Raw genomic sequence first — 17,201 nt, 5'->3', positions numbered from 1 at the left:
TACTTCCACTTCAGTGGTTCTTCTACTGCCCCCTGGCAGCTGTGTCATGAGGGAAATAGTGTCCCTCTGGATAAAATTCAGGAAGGATTTCAGAGAAACATAGTTCAAGTGCTTTCACCTGCAATGTCATAGCAAAGTGAGGTGGGAGCATTCACATATATACCAGAGTCTGAATTCTAACAAGAACCCTGAATAAGACAGCCTAGAGTAGGTCTCCATCAGATTTTAAAGAGCTCAGAGTTTTTCTTGTGCCCAGAAGGACAGGCCAACATGAACCATACTGTGATATAACAGTCTCCAAAAAATGGTGGAAAGAGACAGTGTTCAAATGCAGAGATGGCATCCTGAGTTACAAGAATTCATTACCTGAATACCAGTCACTCAGTAGAGCACAGGAATTGTTTTGCCCAAAATAAAGCCTATTTTCATTCAGAATTGTGGCTGGGAACACTTCACTCAAGGTAGAACAAGTTTAACCATTGGAACACGGAGGACAAGCTTTTGACATTCTCTTAGCCACGATGAGAAAGTCCACCATGAACGCTAAACTGGTGAATGACACACTGCAGAGCAGGAGTCAGCTTCATCACCTCAGCAAAGAGGACACGTGGGACTTAGACTGTTCAGGGTGATTCTCTATGAGGCTTCAGGCCACATGTAGAGTTTGGGATTTCTACACTGGGTCCAAGAGAGCCACATGGACATGCTTGTGGTAGTCCCAAGAAACTTTTAAAAGAACAAGCTCAGTATTTTAGAGTTGCTACTTTCCTCACAAATTCTTCTTGCAGTTTGGTCAAAGTTGCACAGAAAAAAAAAAGCACAGAGTGGAGCCTGCTGGCTTCACTAGGATGTCTCACATGAGAAATAGTTGCAGGGCCAGGCCTTTGGCTGCCCAGAGGAAAGTATTTGCCCACACTCTTGTATAAATGTGTCAAGAGGGAACTAAAAAAACCGTAAAACCAGGTGGATGATAGCACTTTAATAAGAAATTAAATCTTCTTGTGGCTATTGAAAGACAAATCACTAGATATTACACCTCTCTCAGAATATAGTGTCTATCTGAACAGAAAATAAAATCTAGTGAAGTCAAGGGAAAAGCCACACTATCTCTGCAGGCTTTGAATGAAGTGGCATCTATTCTATTTTCTCTCTGCTAAGTACACAGGGACTGCTCTGCTATCTCAAAATGTGCAGCACAGAAAACCCCACCCAAAGCTGCACAAGTATGCAGTGTTAGATTTCAGTGGAAATTTTTCAGTGCAGAATTATCAAGATAAGAAATTTTCTCTTTATAGTCCTTGATAATAAGGTTTTGTAGCATTCAGAATAAAACCACCCAGTGGTTTCTCCACAGGAAACCCATGAAATTGCTTTTAATAGAAGCCACAATTTCAGGGGCAGTTAATGAGATAGCATTCTGCTTAACACTGGTTTTAAGTAAAGTGGTGATTAAAGACAGGCTTGTCTACAATGCACAAAGAACCCTGATTAGTTTTTTTAATTTTATCATTAAGTGCAAAATTCACTGTGAGAGATAGAAGACGTCTCTGCAGCATTTGAAGCGCACTTGAAAGGCCTCACTGTTTCTGGCAGCTATTTTAAATCAACCTCTCTCTTGTAGCACTGTTGCTCATTTGTGTTGACAGCACAAGAAGCACCAGGTCTGCACCCAACATCAAAGTAAAGAGTCACATGCTCAGCTTAAAAGAACAGTTCTATTTCTCCAATATGTTTGTGAGACTAGAACCAGAGCAGATTCCACTTCAGCATAAACCTAATTAAAAACATTTCTGCTGTAGTTACTTTGCCTAGAAAATTCTGAAATTTCTTTATTAAAAATAGATTTCCATTTCAAACAGAAATATAATTTACATCTTGCAGGAATACCTATTCTTTTCAAGACTGCTACTACAAAGCTTGTCTCTTACATTCTTCACAAGGGGATTTCCACTACAACACCTAGCATAGAAAATGATACCATTTTTCAAAGAAAGGTTGTAATTTGAGTAGTGATAGATAAAATAGGCATTTGAGGCCTGACAGTGCTGTCATGGTTATGCAACTTATTTCACCTTCAGGAAGCCAGAATAAACATGCATTCTGCAGTCTTAGAAAAGCACAACTTGCTGGCAACTTGCATACATTACAAAATGTACTTTTATACTGTTTGTTTGACTCAATTTCAGCACAGATTCAGTCCTTCATGTACATCTGTGCACATCAATATTTAATCGTGCTCCATTTACCTTCTCCAAGAATTCCAGTAGCAAGAGCTATTCCCAGCCAAGGCAGATGTCCACTTGAGACAGACTCTTTTCTCGAGATACCAGCATCATATGTTTACTAAAGATCACATAAGTAATTAAGCAGGCAGAGACACTTTCCCAGAATATGCATGCAGGAATTTATAGCTTGAGGACTTAAAACAGAGGAGGAAATGCCTTTGTATGCAATAGATGGGGATGAAGTAGCATTGCCTTATGTCCTCTCTTTCTAAATATAGTAATGATTTGTCCTTGTCTCTATTGTCCTGAATAACACCATTTAAAGCAGACTCTCTAAGTTTTTTAACATAGCACTGATACAAAGGAAAGGAAAAAAAGAAACATCATATTCCCAATGGATTTTACTGCCTGAAGTGAATATTTCCTTGCTATCTAACAGAGCCACCTGTCTCCTGCAGGTTGCCCAAAATAGCATACCAAGTTCACATTTATTCCAATAGACTTTGCTTTTGCAGCCATTCAAAGCTGATACAGTACAGCAATGATTTGCTCTTGGAGAGCAGATTTATTAACACACCAGCAGGACTACAAACTCAGAAATCCCCTGCTGCATACTCAGTGTTCACCTTTCCATTATGCTCCTAATTACCTCCGAAGGAGTTTATTTCTTGTAAGCTTCTTGTTCAGGCTGATAAGCATTTTATTCTGAATCCTCTGCATATTTCAGATTTACTCCACATTCTCCTAGCTGAGAAACTGTCTTCATTTTCACAATGCACATCTTCCACCCTCTCCAGTTGCTCTCTCAGTTCAGTATCCTTCAATAAGTATTCCCACCATTTTGAGTATTTTCAGATGAATTCCTCTTGCTCTATTCACTTCATTATGATAAAGCTCTGAGTAGTTAAGAGTTTATATCACCCTTAGACTTGAATGGGATATATTATATTAATCAAGACTAATCTGTTCCTTCATGTTCAAGTAAGATGCTAATCCAGTAAATTATTTCTAAAGCATTGATCCAAGTCAGTTAATATAAAAATAATAATCCAAAGTAATAGCAACCCAAGTAAACACAGATTACAGAAGACATTTTCTCACATTAGAGAAAGCGTACAGCTTTACATTGCTCCTTAGACTACACTGAGGGCTATTTCAGTTTATGTATTCCAAAAAGACAAACATAGTCATGTGATTCACATTCCTTCTACTTCTACATCATACTTTGTAGGAAATAAAACCATTTTCTCTGAAGAAAAACCCCAAAAAACAAACTATACCTAAAACATCAGAAGTTAACAGAAGGTTTCTTTGACAGTGCTCAGCATGCAAGCTTCCTCTGGAAGAAGCTACTCTGATTTTGAGAATAAAATGGCTTCTCTACTGAAATACAGACATGTTTCATTAAATTCTAAAGACAAACACACACAGTAAGCCACATACTGGTTTATCCTTTCTTTCCAAAACTGTACTGGACTGTGGCCCCAGATTCATAAATTCTAAAGAATGGAAGAATGACATTATGTTATTCTAACCTGACTTTCAAGAACTGGCAGTGTTATAATTCCTTCATCATGCCTCTGAATCCTGTTGTTGCTAAACTGTAGGTTCTCAGCAATGATTTTCTGCCTTGGTTTAGAAACTTCAAGAGAGGAAGAGTCACATAGCACTCCTAGGTAAAATAGTTCCGTAATTTAGTTTAAGAAGTATCTAAATACTTCTGTTGAATTAACAAAACGTTAAACCCAAGAAGACTTACAGTGTAAATATGAATATTACAAAAGTAAGTTTGTATCACATAAGTGAAACTAATAGTCCTGTACATGTTCTTCTGAGGCAAGACAGATGGGTAATAAATACAAGGGTACACATAAATACTTTAATTCTCTCTTGGAGGCAAACACTGAAGGAGAATGTGTGTTTGCTTGTAAAAGCTGAACCACATTTCCTGTTTGTAAAAAAGGAGGTGAAAAAAAAAAAGACTGGAGGGATTTGAGATCGACGGCAACTCTAAAGACAGGTTCATGCTGCCAGGTTCAAAACAAAAGTATCCAACTTCTGCCAACATAACTTGATTTCATTTTGGATAAAGGGGAGGGGAGTATTCCTAGAAACAACAGAACCAGGTAAGCCTCATCTTTTACATTTTTCAGCACAGGAGCAGTAGAACCACACTATGGTAGATTAGCAGTCTTCCAATAAGGTGGCTTAGGGTGCTAAACCTTCATGTATTAAGGTATTAGTTTTTTGCTGAAAATACTGTGCTGTGGGCTTTCTTATTTTACAATGTGCTGTTTCCCTTCTGAAGTAGGAAGTTGATATCTTACAAAGCAATTAGTTGTGCACTAATTAATTGCAGTTTAAGGAATCTTTTCCAGAGAATTAATCCTGTATTAAAAGCTCACACAGGTGGAAGCATTTTTAATGTTAATTTAACATTTATCAGTCTCTTAATAGGCTTCTTTTTCTAAGGGCCATTAGTACAAAATATTATTTATATCTATGTTTAATTGGAAGGGCGGGAGGAAAAACAGTTTTATGTAATCTTTAACAAATTTGTAGACAAAAACAAGAGGAAAGAAAGGCAAGAAACCATTTTGTCCTCCAGATCATCACCATAAATCTGGTAGCAATTAATCTGCCTCTGTGGATTATACATTGATACCACACACAGCATGTCCAGCTAGATGGTATCTATGTTCTTCACCTCATGTTCCTTTTCAGTACAAAAACCTGGTAGAAGTATACTTTCTCCCTGTTATCCCTTGTGATGGATTCTCTAAACAAAACACATTGGAGCAAGGAGGAACAAAACATAGCACTTCTGCTACCTATTCTTATGTTGTTAAAAGGATAAATATCCAACACAAATTGTTAAATCTGGCTCCACTCCCCACAAATAAGTACAGGATTATGTCGACTCCTTTGAGTTGCAATAAAATGAATAGCAGGCTTTTGATTTTTTGGTTGGCTTTTTTTTTCCTTCTTTTCCCTCACAACGCTCCAGTGACAATATAATGAACTCTGTAAAGAGAAAACCTAACAACAAATTACCAAAACTCTATTTATTCCCATGTTTCTGTTGGTGGAGAAACTTGTCAATAGACTTTTAAAGAGAAAAAGCACAATTAACTATGTATTTAGAAGTCTTTTGTTTGTCTGTAGTTCATAGTGTGAATTTGGTACACTCAGTTTATAACACTACAAAATATACTAAGAGGTAGTGAGTAACCCATCCCTAAAGTCAGAAGAGTGAAAACATTATCCAAATTAAGTAACTTACCTAAGATAGATGTTCTACCTGGATGCTACTCCAAGTTTAACCTGGTTTTCAAAGATAAATGGAAGAACAGCAGCATAAGAATGTGTCATTAATACAAGAGAGAGTCTGATATTAGTTAATCAAAATACTGTTATCTTTATAATTATTAAATATAATTCTTCTCCACTCATGCATCCCAAAGTCTTCTAACAATATAACAAGAATTGTTGTCCCTCTCATGAAACCTTGGGTATGTAATGACCTTTTTCCTTTCACAGATGAGCACATTACTTTAAGAAGACATCAGTATTATTTCTTGTAACAAACTACTACCACCCTTAAGTTTTCCCTACTACAGATAAACTATCACAGAAAACCCTGATGGAATTTGAGCTTATCATTTTAGAATCATAGTGTTCTATTCCCAAGTGGCCTAATTATTCCATATGACTTTTTTCAAAAGATACAACACTTTTTTTTTTTAAATATTCAGTTTGATGGCTTGAATGAGAATGTCCCTGAATACAGTGTCATGGGTTCTTTGGACAAACTATATGTTATGTAAGAAAATATTAAAATAGTTTTGCTCCATTTGAGAAGAGATTACTTGAATGAGAATTAAAATTAGAGAATACAATAAAAGACACCATTTCAAAATGGAATATAACTAGTCTAATAGATTTGCTGTTTATTTCTCACTCACCATCTACAGTCTCCTTATCTTCTTTTTGTTTTTAGCACAACCTGTTAACTGTGAGAGGTTGCATCTGCTATTGTACATTTAGGGAGAGCAGTGTAGTTATCTGTGGAGACAAATTGTTCTTCACACAGACAGCTTTCCTTCTAATGCTGCTGTTATCAAAGTAGTTAATATTGAAATAATGCAATTATAAATGTAAGCAGCATATCAGAAACACCTATAAGAATTAGAATACATGGGAAAGATCTGGGAGTTGCATATCTGTAAAGCTTGGATATAAAATCGGATTTTCTCATATTTTAAATCTGGGTAATATGATTAGCTTGAAACTAATGTTAGAATGGCATGGAGCTCTCAGAAGAGCACCAGTACATCTCCAGTCAAGGTGTTTACTATGGTTTTATGGGCTAAGTAAAAACTGCTGTTGTTTCTCCCATATAAGCAGTGTTGTCTGACAAACAAATAGGTAATACTGCAAAAACAAACAAGAATATACTGAAGTCACACATATGTTTGTATACGTTCTACTGAAACACAAGCAGATGTTTAAGACAGTGTTGTGGAAAATAAATTTAAAAATAAACTAAGTAGTGTTCATCTAGGAAGAAATGTAAATGTTATTTTCTTAATCTACCCACACTCATGACATTTCCTAAATTGTGCTTAAGAACTATAGATTGCGAGATTTAAAACATTGGTATGTTTTATGAGAAATCCAAGTTTCATATCTTTTTTTTCCTAGAATGTTTTTAAAGTTCTTGAAAAGTAGGATGGCTCAAATATTATAGAATTTAGAAGTTAAAACTAAAAAGAAAAGAGTTTTATCCAACCTTTACTATTTTCCAGACAATAATTTCAATTTAAATCAAAACCTGAAACAGGAAAATAATACTTGTCAACAAAAAGTGGGCCAGTTAAGGGCTGAAAATAGTCAAACTGAAACTAAGAGTTTTCCTTCTACTCTGGGAACACCAGGCAAAAACTGGATTCCTGAATCAGAGAGATAAATGACAACATTCTATATGAAGAAAAAGGAACAATGTTAGATTGTTACTGTACTTTAGGTACCTGCTCTCTCCTTTTATTCTAATGAATCTCAGTGTTGTGGCTTGTGGAATGGGCTGCCCAGGGAGCTGGTGGAGTCCCTGTCCCTGAGTTGTTTCAGGAAAGACTGGCCGTGGCACTGAGTGCCATGATGCAGTTGGCAAGGTGTTGTTCAGTCACAGGCTGGACTGAATGATCTCAGAGGACTTTTCCAACATGGTTGATTCTGTGATTCTATCACAGTTACATGTGCTTCCCTTCTTGTGGGCCACAATACTGCTTTTGCTCCCTGGGAAAAGTGTTTGTAGGAAAAGAAATATGAAATGAACATGAAAAGAATGGAAATGAATCACATTAGAAAAGATAAAAAGACAGGAAAAGAATGAGAGGATTCTGATTATTTAGGCACAACACTGAAACTTGAAATTTCTTGTCCTGGACAGACTTGTAGTTTTGGACAGGTTGCATGGGATACAATATTGAGTGACTAATTGCACAGTAACCAGGTTCCAAAGACTGGTGATTCTTGATACACCCTGATAATATCTCCTCAGTGTAGGATGTCCCATTCTTTTAATTCCTTCCCTGAAAAACTGGAATGCTGTAACCCTCTTACAGGTTTTGCTCTATGGGGATATTGTCTCTCCTCATAAATGTCTGTATCTCATCGCATAAAAGCGCCTTTCAACATGAAAAGGAGAATTGCAGTGATAAAGAACTCTCCGACACCTTTGGGAGAACTCAAGTGGTGGAAAGGAAGGGAAACAGGATGTTTAGTTTAAAAAGAAGAATAAATGGTCACTGAAAGTACCATGTGAAAAAAGATGTTAAAAGTCCATCAGAAAATTACAGCTTATTTGCTTTGCTTTGTTCCTTTTAAAAGAGAGTTCTGCTCAGGAAAGAAACTACATCCTGGAAGCCCAGGTGATTTGTGATTTTTTACTACCAGGGCTTATCTTATCTTCTTTTGTCATTATAAGAACACCTGGGGGTTGGAGTACAAGAAAACAAAAAGAGCTTTGACAACACCAGCACAAACAGGGGCAAAACCTGTAAGAGGGTTTTGAGCTGGAGCCCAGTCAGTCAAGGAACAAAGTTCAGCAGGAGCAAATGCATTGCCACCCTCCCCTGGCCAGCAACATGGAAAAGTGCATTCCTGTACTCCTTTAACTTGGCTTTACTTAGGAAACAAACAAAATATGAGCTTCCTGAGGGAATCCAGGTATGTCAAAAAACAACAAAGTGCATTAAGGATCAGTATTGACTGCTCTGCTCCAGCTACACATTTCTTTTTATGCACTATTAGAGCTCATTTGTTCTGGGCACCAGGTTTTATTTCAAACACTCCGAATTTCAGAGAACATGAAATATGCCGCTTGGGAAAGTTAAGAATAAAGCTGAAAGCTCCTTTCACTAATTTATTTGGCTCAGTGTTTCTCTGTCACGGAAGGCTTTTGCAGGCCATTTGTAGCAATGCTGATAATTTTGGCCAGTAGACGGCCATAAATAGGCTATTTTCTTCAGCATGGTTTGTGATGGAAGATTTGTATGAGCCAGGTTAATCAAAGCATTAATTAAATGACAGTAATAGATTTTGTGCAGGAGGATTCTTTCCTATCTTTCTTATTGCAAGGAGTGGCAAGATTAGAGCAAAAGAAGACTTTGTTCAAATAAGTGGACTCACCTTTTACCAAGTGATTTTCCAGGAGCTGTTTGAACTTTTCCTTGCAGTAATACTTGGGGCTTCACTGGTTCCCAGCTGATGCTTATCCTTTACCATCACTTTCTCTGGTTTCTCAGGCAAGAAAATAAGAACAAGTAACTGGTTTTAATGCTGGAAAACAATACAAGAAAACATAACCAAATTTTGACCTTTTTTGCAGGGATTGTTAAAATTTTACAGTCTTAGCTATTATTCAGAGACACATCCAGCAAATTTGTTTTGACTAAATTCAGAACTACTTTCATGAACTCTACAATTTAGCTAAGAATTTCCTTAATTTACTGCAAATACTAACTTAAAGACAACTGCAAATATAATTTCAAAGCTATCCAGTAAATTTACTTTTTTATTAATTCCTGATTTCTTACTGCATCTTACTGGCAAACCAATAGCTTAATCTTTGGCTGAATTCCTATGAAACAGTATTTCTTCTAACAGTTTATTGAAGTTGTTTTCTTAATATTTAGCATCTGGGTTTGATATTGATTATTTAGCTTGTATAGCAATAGCTGTCAGAGTAAACAACAAAAGAGCAGCTTTGATTACAGAAAGCAAAAACCAGCCAAGCATGAAGAATACAGTAAAATTGTTAGACAACACAAAGAATAAGTTTTCTTTTACTTACAGGAATGGACTGCCATATTTCTATTTGGGGAGTTTTGGCCTTCCTGAGTTTGGCTCTGCTTGTTTCACTGACACTGAATATTGTACACTGTATCAAAAAGAAGCAAGGTAAGTAATGTCTCTTGTAAGGAATCAAATTTCAGTGTTTAAAGCCATCCCTGCTCAGAGCTATCAAGTCAACAAATTGATTCTTCTGAATCTTAAAGTTATATTTTGGCAAGAATGATTTTACTAGAGAGGATTTTTAGGAGAATCAGGTATGATTACATAAAAACAGCTACCGAGCTACTTTTACTTTTTGACAGATTGTGCCAGTGCAACCTGTAATGGATGCAATTCTATGGTTAGGAAGTTGTACAATCCTCACCATTCCTTTTACACAGGGAAAACTGCCCCTGTGCTCTACATGCAGGGGTGGGTGGGCAAACACTGGTGACTTCAGCAAGGCTAAATACACCTGTGTATATAATCTACATAAACAGAAGGCTTGTGCTTATAAACTGAGCTCACCAAGTATTAGAGAGTCTGATATTCACAGTGAGTCTCTTTTGGGATGGGTGTCAGTTGAGATTTTTGGTTTGTGTTTTAGGGCTACTAGGCAGATCTCTATAAGGAAGAATCACAGTCATTTACAAAACTAAACTGACCAAGGTTTAAGTCAGAGTGTCTGATGCTGCATTACTCATCAAATTGGAGCTTACTGTGGTAAATTCTGGAGTCTGGGAGCAGAGTTTAGAAAGTCAAGCATTCCTGAATTATTCATCAAGCTCTAGCATGAAATCTCTTTGTAGCCATTGCCTCTCTGCTTCAGTCTCTTCATCTGTGTGGATCACAGGATGTCTTTTTCAGACATACCAGCAGAAGTAGTGAAATAAATAAACCTGTCACTTTATAATATTAACATGATTCACCTCTCCAGAGAAAATCTGAGAGAAAAAAAATGAGGGAGAAACAAAATGTGGAGGAAATCAAGAACGAATCACACGTGTTACAATATGTTTTTTGGGTACTGTAGACTAATGTAGACTTTGCAGACACAGCACAGGGACATAAACATTTCTTGTATTTGACAAAAGTATTTGAGAAAAGTAGCAGGACAACTGAAGATCCTGAGAGCCAGAGCTTTCAACTGTATTCTCTAAAACAAAACCAAAACCGTACCTGTTGAGACAGTTATCTGAAGCGTTCTAAAAGAACATGTTTCATTTTCTCTTAACTTTTTTTTTTTAAACAAATTTTCTAGCTAAAATGCATAAAAACTATGAAGAGAACAATCCAAGGTAAGTTGCATTAAAAAGTTTCTTTCTGGCAAGGGTAAAATATACAATAAATAATGACAGATGGCTTTGGAGGGATGGTATAGAGGAAAATTCAATATCTCATGCAGTGTGCCTGGAAATGTTGGTAGAGGAAAAAAAGTTTTCAAAATAACCTAGGGAAAAAATATTCACGTGTGAGGTACATCCTCCAGTCATTTTATCAACAATGAAATAATTGCATGCTAATACTATAATTTTATCTGAAAGTGCAAGGTATTGAGTTAAACCACCATTACCTATAATTATAAGTTAGTAATTCCATAATAATTCAAAAGAACTCTCAGCTCTCACAAAACAGTGACAAATTATAGTCTGATAGTTAATCCTTGTGAAGCGATAATTTACATGTATTTACATTTCATAACCATCTTTAACACATAGCATCCAAAAGCAATAAAAGAGTCTGTTTATATCTCTAGGATATCTCATGATCTGTTACACAAAAGCAATAAAAGAGTCTGTTTGTATCTCTAGGATATCTCATGATCCGTTACACATGATCTGTCATGATCCGAGACTTGTTTCAAGTCTCTCTCTCTTATGCCACACAAAAAAAAAAAAAAACAAACAAACCAAGCCCAAACTTTAGAAAACAGAGATGGATAGAGTTTCATCTCAACCCAAATATAAAAACCCTTGAAACAAAAATACAAAAGCCTGCACCTGTTACCCAAAACCAATTCTCAGTTACAAATTTTCTTGAAATTGGGACGTCTCTATTTGTCTATTGCTGCCTGTTCAGATGAAAAATACCACTGAATGTGGTGTTAGAGCACAACTTCACCCCCTTGATGAGATGCAATACAGGGGTGCAGTAGAAAGGTTACACAGTGCTTCCCACTAACAATTCCCACTTAGGAACATTTTCAAGTAACACCAGGTAATGAAACACAATATACGATTAAAAATGCAAAGCAGAACTTGACTTTTGTCTTCTCTGTTCGTGTTGACAGAAGTATTGTAGTTGAATCAAGAGGGGACCTTTTAAGAACATCATCCCAAAAGACACAGTTTTTAGTTTGTATTGCAGAGTGGTCTCAGAGGACAGGAAGTGGGTTCCTTTCAGTGATCATTAATATTCTGTACCCTACCTCAAACTGTTGTTTAATAGTCTTGAGATTAGCTTTGTGCTTAATGAATTTACAGGAAAGGAGAGTTCAGTTCTGGGCTAGGTAACAAAACTCTCCTGAGAATACCCAGACTGCCATTTCTGTCCTCTCTGATACTTTTGATCTTGTTTATAAGATCACAAACAATATGCTATATATTGATATACACACATAATCTGCATATGTGCATAAAACACTTAGTAAAATATAGTATTGTGGTGCTAAATAAAGCATATTCTGTGAAATAAAAGTATTTTTTCATTCCCCTTGTAGCTATGATGGCTATCACACAGAAGATTATCCAGTTTATGGCAATCTCAATCAAGATATTTTAGGTAAGCTTCATTTTAGGAACATGTGTTTATTCAGTGGCTATAAAAATGCATGATTAAAAATGACTGACATATTTTGCATTTTGCAAACTTGAGTATCTACATATTTTCAACTATTGATATAATTGAAATTATTAAAAAATACTTGGGATAGAAATGCAAACTTTTATACTGCACTACTATTTATAAGAACAGATCTCATACCAAATTTGATTTTTTACAGTCTATATGTTCCTGTTCAGCCAAGTATCTCAAAACAAAGAGCTTGCTTAAATGTAAAGCTGCGCTAACTGAAACAGCAGCTTGATCCATACCTATTAAAGCAATCTAAACCACATATTACTCACGGTCCAAGGTCAGTGCTCCCACAGAAGCAGGCAGAAGCAAACACATACCAGCTCTCTGCTGTGGCTATCCATGTATAACCAGCAACACTGACAAATGTGCTGAAGCCCAGCAGCTGAATGGTGGGCAGACAGCTTGGCTCTGCTTTACTGTGCTCCAGTTAACAATCCTTGGCAGGGACACCACATTAAAGGCTGTAACATCATGTAACTGCAGTGAGAGCTGGATGTGCAGAGGGTTTCAAAGCCCTTATAGAGTTAAAGCAGTATTTAAGTAATGAGAACACAACTTTTTCTGCAAGCCTTAATTGGAGCTAAGCAAAATGAAAGCACTTAAACTGCAGGGAAAAAAAATCCAACTTTTTCATACACAGTTTGCATAAATTGAATCAAGTCAACACTCAAATGCAGTGACATTGTAAAAGTCTGAAAACTGTAAGGAGGTAATCTCTTTTATTGGTGACTAAAATGAGATATGAGAAAATAACTAGAACCAAATTTACAGAAAACTGAAGTATACTCAGGAACAGAATTTAATCATCAGCTGCTGCAACTCACAATCTCTTTCTCAGTCAAAGGAAAGGCTGCCCGTGCTGAAAAATTAATCAGTATATGGCTACCTCTTAATTGCAAGAAGTCCTCCCACCACTCTAAAATTACACCCATATAAGTAAATAATGAGAAACCTCTTCTTCATATGAAGACAAAATTATTTTCATTTTCACAGTATGTGTCTGAATTTCTTAGCTATTTATCTCTCTATAATTAGAGGGAGAGAATTATGTGTGATTTCAAAAACAAATGTACTACCAAAGCAGACTGGGGGGAGTGCATTCTCTAACAGAGAGAATCTGTTGGTCTGATCACTTAAGACTCAGTAGCATGTCTTAATAAAAAGATTTTTCTACTTTGATAAATTACAGAAGAATGTTGTTACGAGCAGATGAAGTCCCAGCCTCAAAGACCAGTTAACCAGCTACAGGTATCTTTAATTTTAGTTACAGATTTCTGAATTAGGGTAACATAATCTGTCTCAGAGTTCCTTTATTTATCCTATAAGAGCATATAACAAAAATTAGTATCTCAGTTCATCAAGATATTTCAGTACAAACTTGACCTTCCATTCAATCTGAGTCATTAATAAGGAAGCATAATTATAGACAGTTCAGATCCATGCAATACAGTATGATAAAGCTCAGCCACAGGCATACAGATCACATAGAATTAAATTTGCATCCACAGCCATGGCTAAAGTAAAGAATTAATTTTATTTGGTTTAGTTATCAACCAAGTGAAAACACAAGCTGCATCACATGATACTCATGAGTTTGACTGCCTCTGTCCTGTCCAGTGCAAAATCTATATGCCTTAACCAGGGAAAGATTGTTTTCTATTGATTTGTACTTTGAGATACTTGTATGCCTAAAAGCATGAAAGCTTCAAATGAAGTTTGCCTGTAATTGAAGCATTCCTAGCATCTATTTCCTGATTTGATTGCCACATATTTCATAAGGATGGATTTTCAGACTCTCTCACGGGGTACTTCCAGCAGGTAAAGAACAACTTTTTAAATCTAGACATTCCAATGTCAATAGTCATTGATAGTCTGGCTTGAAAAGCACAAAAAGCAGGGGAAAGACATGAAAAGCATACATTTTGCACATAAAATGAGATCGTATATACAATGATAGACTATATATATATATATATATATATATATATACACACACAAATATTTCTGCACAAGCAAAGCCTGTTAATAACTAGATTCCAACTAAAAAATAAAAAGTGAGAAGAAAACCAGATCAAATAATGTCTTGCATCCCAAAGAACCTGGACATATTACATGAGCTTCCCTCTTTCCCAGAGAATCTTTCCAATGATACCTTGATGAATTTTTCCATATTGCCACAATCACTCATTTACCATTAGCTTATACTGATCTGTTTTCCATTCTCCCACAGTTTAATAATTTGTACTTTTAATGCATTGTTTTACAGCTAGTTTAGGCAAATTTCAGGCAGGCTTATGATTAGAGAATCGATATAGTTGAAGACTTAGATATGAATTTAAAGCAAGGATAACTACTGAACGTTAAAGTGAATTTTCTTTCAGGTGGAATCTGCCAATCAGATGTGCTATGCCTCACTTGATCACAGTGTCAAGAGAAAATGCAGAAAACCAAGGAGAAAGAAAGATCCTTCATTAGAGGAAGATGAAGAAAGATCATCTAACCCCATGGTGGCTTCCAAAGTTAGCATTTACCTCAATAGTGAGCAGCTGGCTGCCGAAAACACGGCAGAAGTAGAAGCCATTCATGATGATCCCATCAGATTAATGGGCTTGATTCATAATACAAAAGGGGAGAACTGAATATGTAATGAACCAAATATGTAACCAGGAAGTGAGATTTGCTTTTTCATTCTGGAGGAACAATGAATGATCAGAGAAAGTATTCTGGAAAGCTGACATACTAAACAGTGGTATGAAATGGGTAAGTTAAGTGTTCCAAACTGTCTACCAAGCATATTTATAGACTAAGCAAGACATAGGTCCAGACTGCCACTCAGGTGGATCTGCTCTTCTAAAGACAATTTGAAAGAGTTGCAGAAGCTGGTAGCTCAGCGTTCACATGATAGTGATTCCAGTCAGAATTTATCCTGTTTTAAACAATCATCAGCTTTCAAGCAGTCCTAAAAGACCCCTTTGTTGGCTATAGAGCTCTAGCAGAGTACAGCTATTCCATATTAACTTCAATACTTTTGAAATGAGATTGTGTTTTGTACTTGCACACTTGGTGGTTAGTTGTTTTACCAATTAAGAACTGATCTGCTGTTCCACACTGTGAACTTTCTGACTGTGACTGGTCTATGGCAATGACTGGAGAATAATTTAACAGCCGATTTTAAGTAGTAATTGTACATTTCACAGGACTTAGCAGCTTCTTTATGTATCTTTAGTTTCCTCTAACAATACTAGAATATATCTCAAATCTCAACTCCTCTACTGTTGTATACAGCTGTATTAAAGGGCCCACAAAGATATCACACAATCTGTAATAATAAATCTAGGAAGGATTTCTTCCTCCTAATACTCCATGTTATATTTATATTCCTTTGGGTTTTCCATTGCCACCCTTAACTATTTTACAAAAAAAAAAAAAAAAAGACCTTTTTATTTCCCCAAACCCTTCACTTACTGTGTGCACATTCATTTGAAGACTTAAACACTTCAAATGCTAAGTTTTATAGAGTGGGTATCTATTTTTACATTTTGGGAGTCATTAAGTAGTTGCAGCAGGAAACAAAGCAAGTTGATGTAACGTGTCTGCCTCTAGGTGTCAGACACTTCTGCCTTCTCAAAAACCCAGGATTTTGGAGCCTTTAAAATCCAGAGAGCAGTGCCAAGAAGCTTGAAACTCTGAAGCACAGAGCCCTAAAACTGTGTCAGGTCCTGAAAGAGACAGACCTGGAAACAAAAGGCCCATAGTACAGAGAGCCAATACCTTCTAACAGTAGAAATGGATGGACACATCAAGGGATGAGACAAATTTATGGGAAAAAAAAAAAAAAAAAAGGTTAAATTCAACCTGTTGTTTCAATCTTGTAACTAATTTAACGGAAATGAGGTACCCACTTCTCTCATTGAGTGTACATGTAAAAGTAAGCTCATTTCATGGGATTTAAGTACATTTAGTTTCCTTTCTAGTCTCAGTCTTCATTGCTTAGTCCAGCTATGTGTTTATGCTAATTTTCATCAGCTGCTTTCCCTTGCAACATAGTTTGTTCAAAGAGCAGGGCATTTTTGTAAATATTCTCTATATATATATCTATACACATTTCCACATCTAATCAATGCCTCCAATAAATTCTTGATTGTGGCTCTCAGGATGATCTTTAATAACCTATCAACTATTTCCAAGGCATTTGTAATGCTGCCACATTCAAAGATAGCTTTATTCTTTTGGCTCTTTACCCTCCATCTGCTTAAATAAGCAAACAACCTATTTTTTTTAAACAAGTTTTGGGGTAGTTTTCAAGTGACTACTGAATCCTTACATAAAAAAGCATGTTCAATATTGTTCCATCTTCAAGACATTAGAGAAAGACCTACCTAAACTATCATATAGTAGTTAAATTCTTTATGTATAAAGCAAGTTTCAACTAATTACAACATAAGAAGAGGTGCTAGGTTCTAGGTTTACACTGTCTCAGTAACCTCATCTGTTTTTCCACTGTTCCTTAAAAAAATTGTTACAGCAAAAAGAAGCAGTGTAAAGCTTTTTCTTATTAGCAGTAAGCTTAGTATTCAAGTACCAGTTCAATGGAACAGTAAAGAATGAGTAAAAAAGAGGAAATATGGTGGGAAAAGGCAAAACTGTTTGGAAGGGTAGAAGAATGGAACTCAAGACATGAGATATCAGGTAGCACCACTGACATCTTTGGCAGGTGTATTTCATCAGTAATTATAGCATTTGATAATCACTACAGATGTACCTGGCTAAACAGTATTGTTAGGA

At 36.1% G+C, this 17,201-nt stretch overlaps 1 protein-coding gene across 1 annotated transcript; it reads left to right on the top strand.

The window, feature by feature from the left end:
• The first annotated feature begins 9,580 nt into the window (after positions 1–9,580).
• Positions 9,581–15,055, top strand: LOC128803997 (T-cell receptor-associated transmembrane adapter 1). Its single transcript, XM_053971373.1, has 5 exons — positions 9,581–9,686; positions 10,822–10,858; positions 12,280–12,341; positions 13,606–13,664; positions 14,798–15,055. Exons 1-5 carry the CDS (start codon positions 9,584–9,586, stop codon positions 15,053–15,055), a joined length of 519 nt encoding a protein of 172 aa, XP_053827348.1. The 5' UTR covers positions 9,581–9,583.
• The last annotated feature ends 2,146 nt before the right edge of the window (positions 15,056–17,201 follow it).

Source organism: Vidua macroura, chromosome 2 (assembly GCF_024509145.1).
Source record: "Vidua macroura isolate BioBank_ID:100142 chromosome 2, ASM2450914v1, whole genome shotgun sequence".
Taxonomy (NCBI): domain Eukaryota; kingdom Metazoa; phylum Chordata; class Aves; order Passeriformes; family Viduidae; genus Vidua; species Vidua macroura.
Note: the sequence above shows the minus strand (reverse complement) of the source record. Positions and strands in the feature narration are given on the sequence as shown.

Excerpts from the sequence above, each read along its gene's own strand:
- LOC128803997 (XM_053971373.1), top strand. The coding sequence starts at position 9,584 with ATGGACTGCCATATTTCTATTTGGGGAGTTTTGGCCTTCCTGAGTTTG. Across the intron at positions 9,687-10,821 it reads CTGTATCAAAAAGAAGCAAG|CTAAAATGCATAAAAACTAT; the intron begins GTAAGTAATGTC and ends CAAATTTTCTAG. Across the intron at positions 10,859-12,279 it reads TATGAAGAGAACAATCCAAG|CTATGATGGCTATCACACAG; the intron begins GTAAGTTGCATT and ends TTCCCCTTGTAG.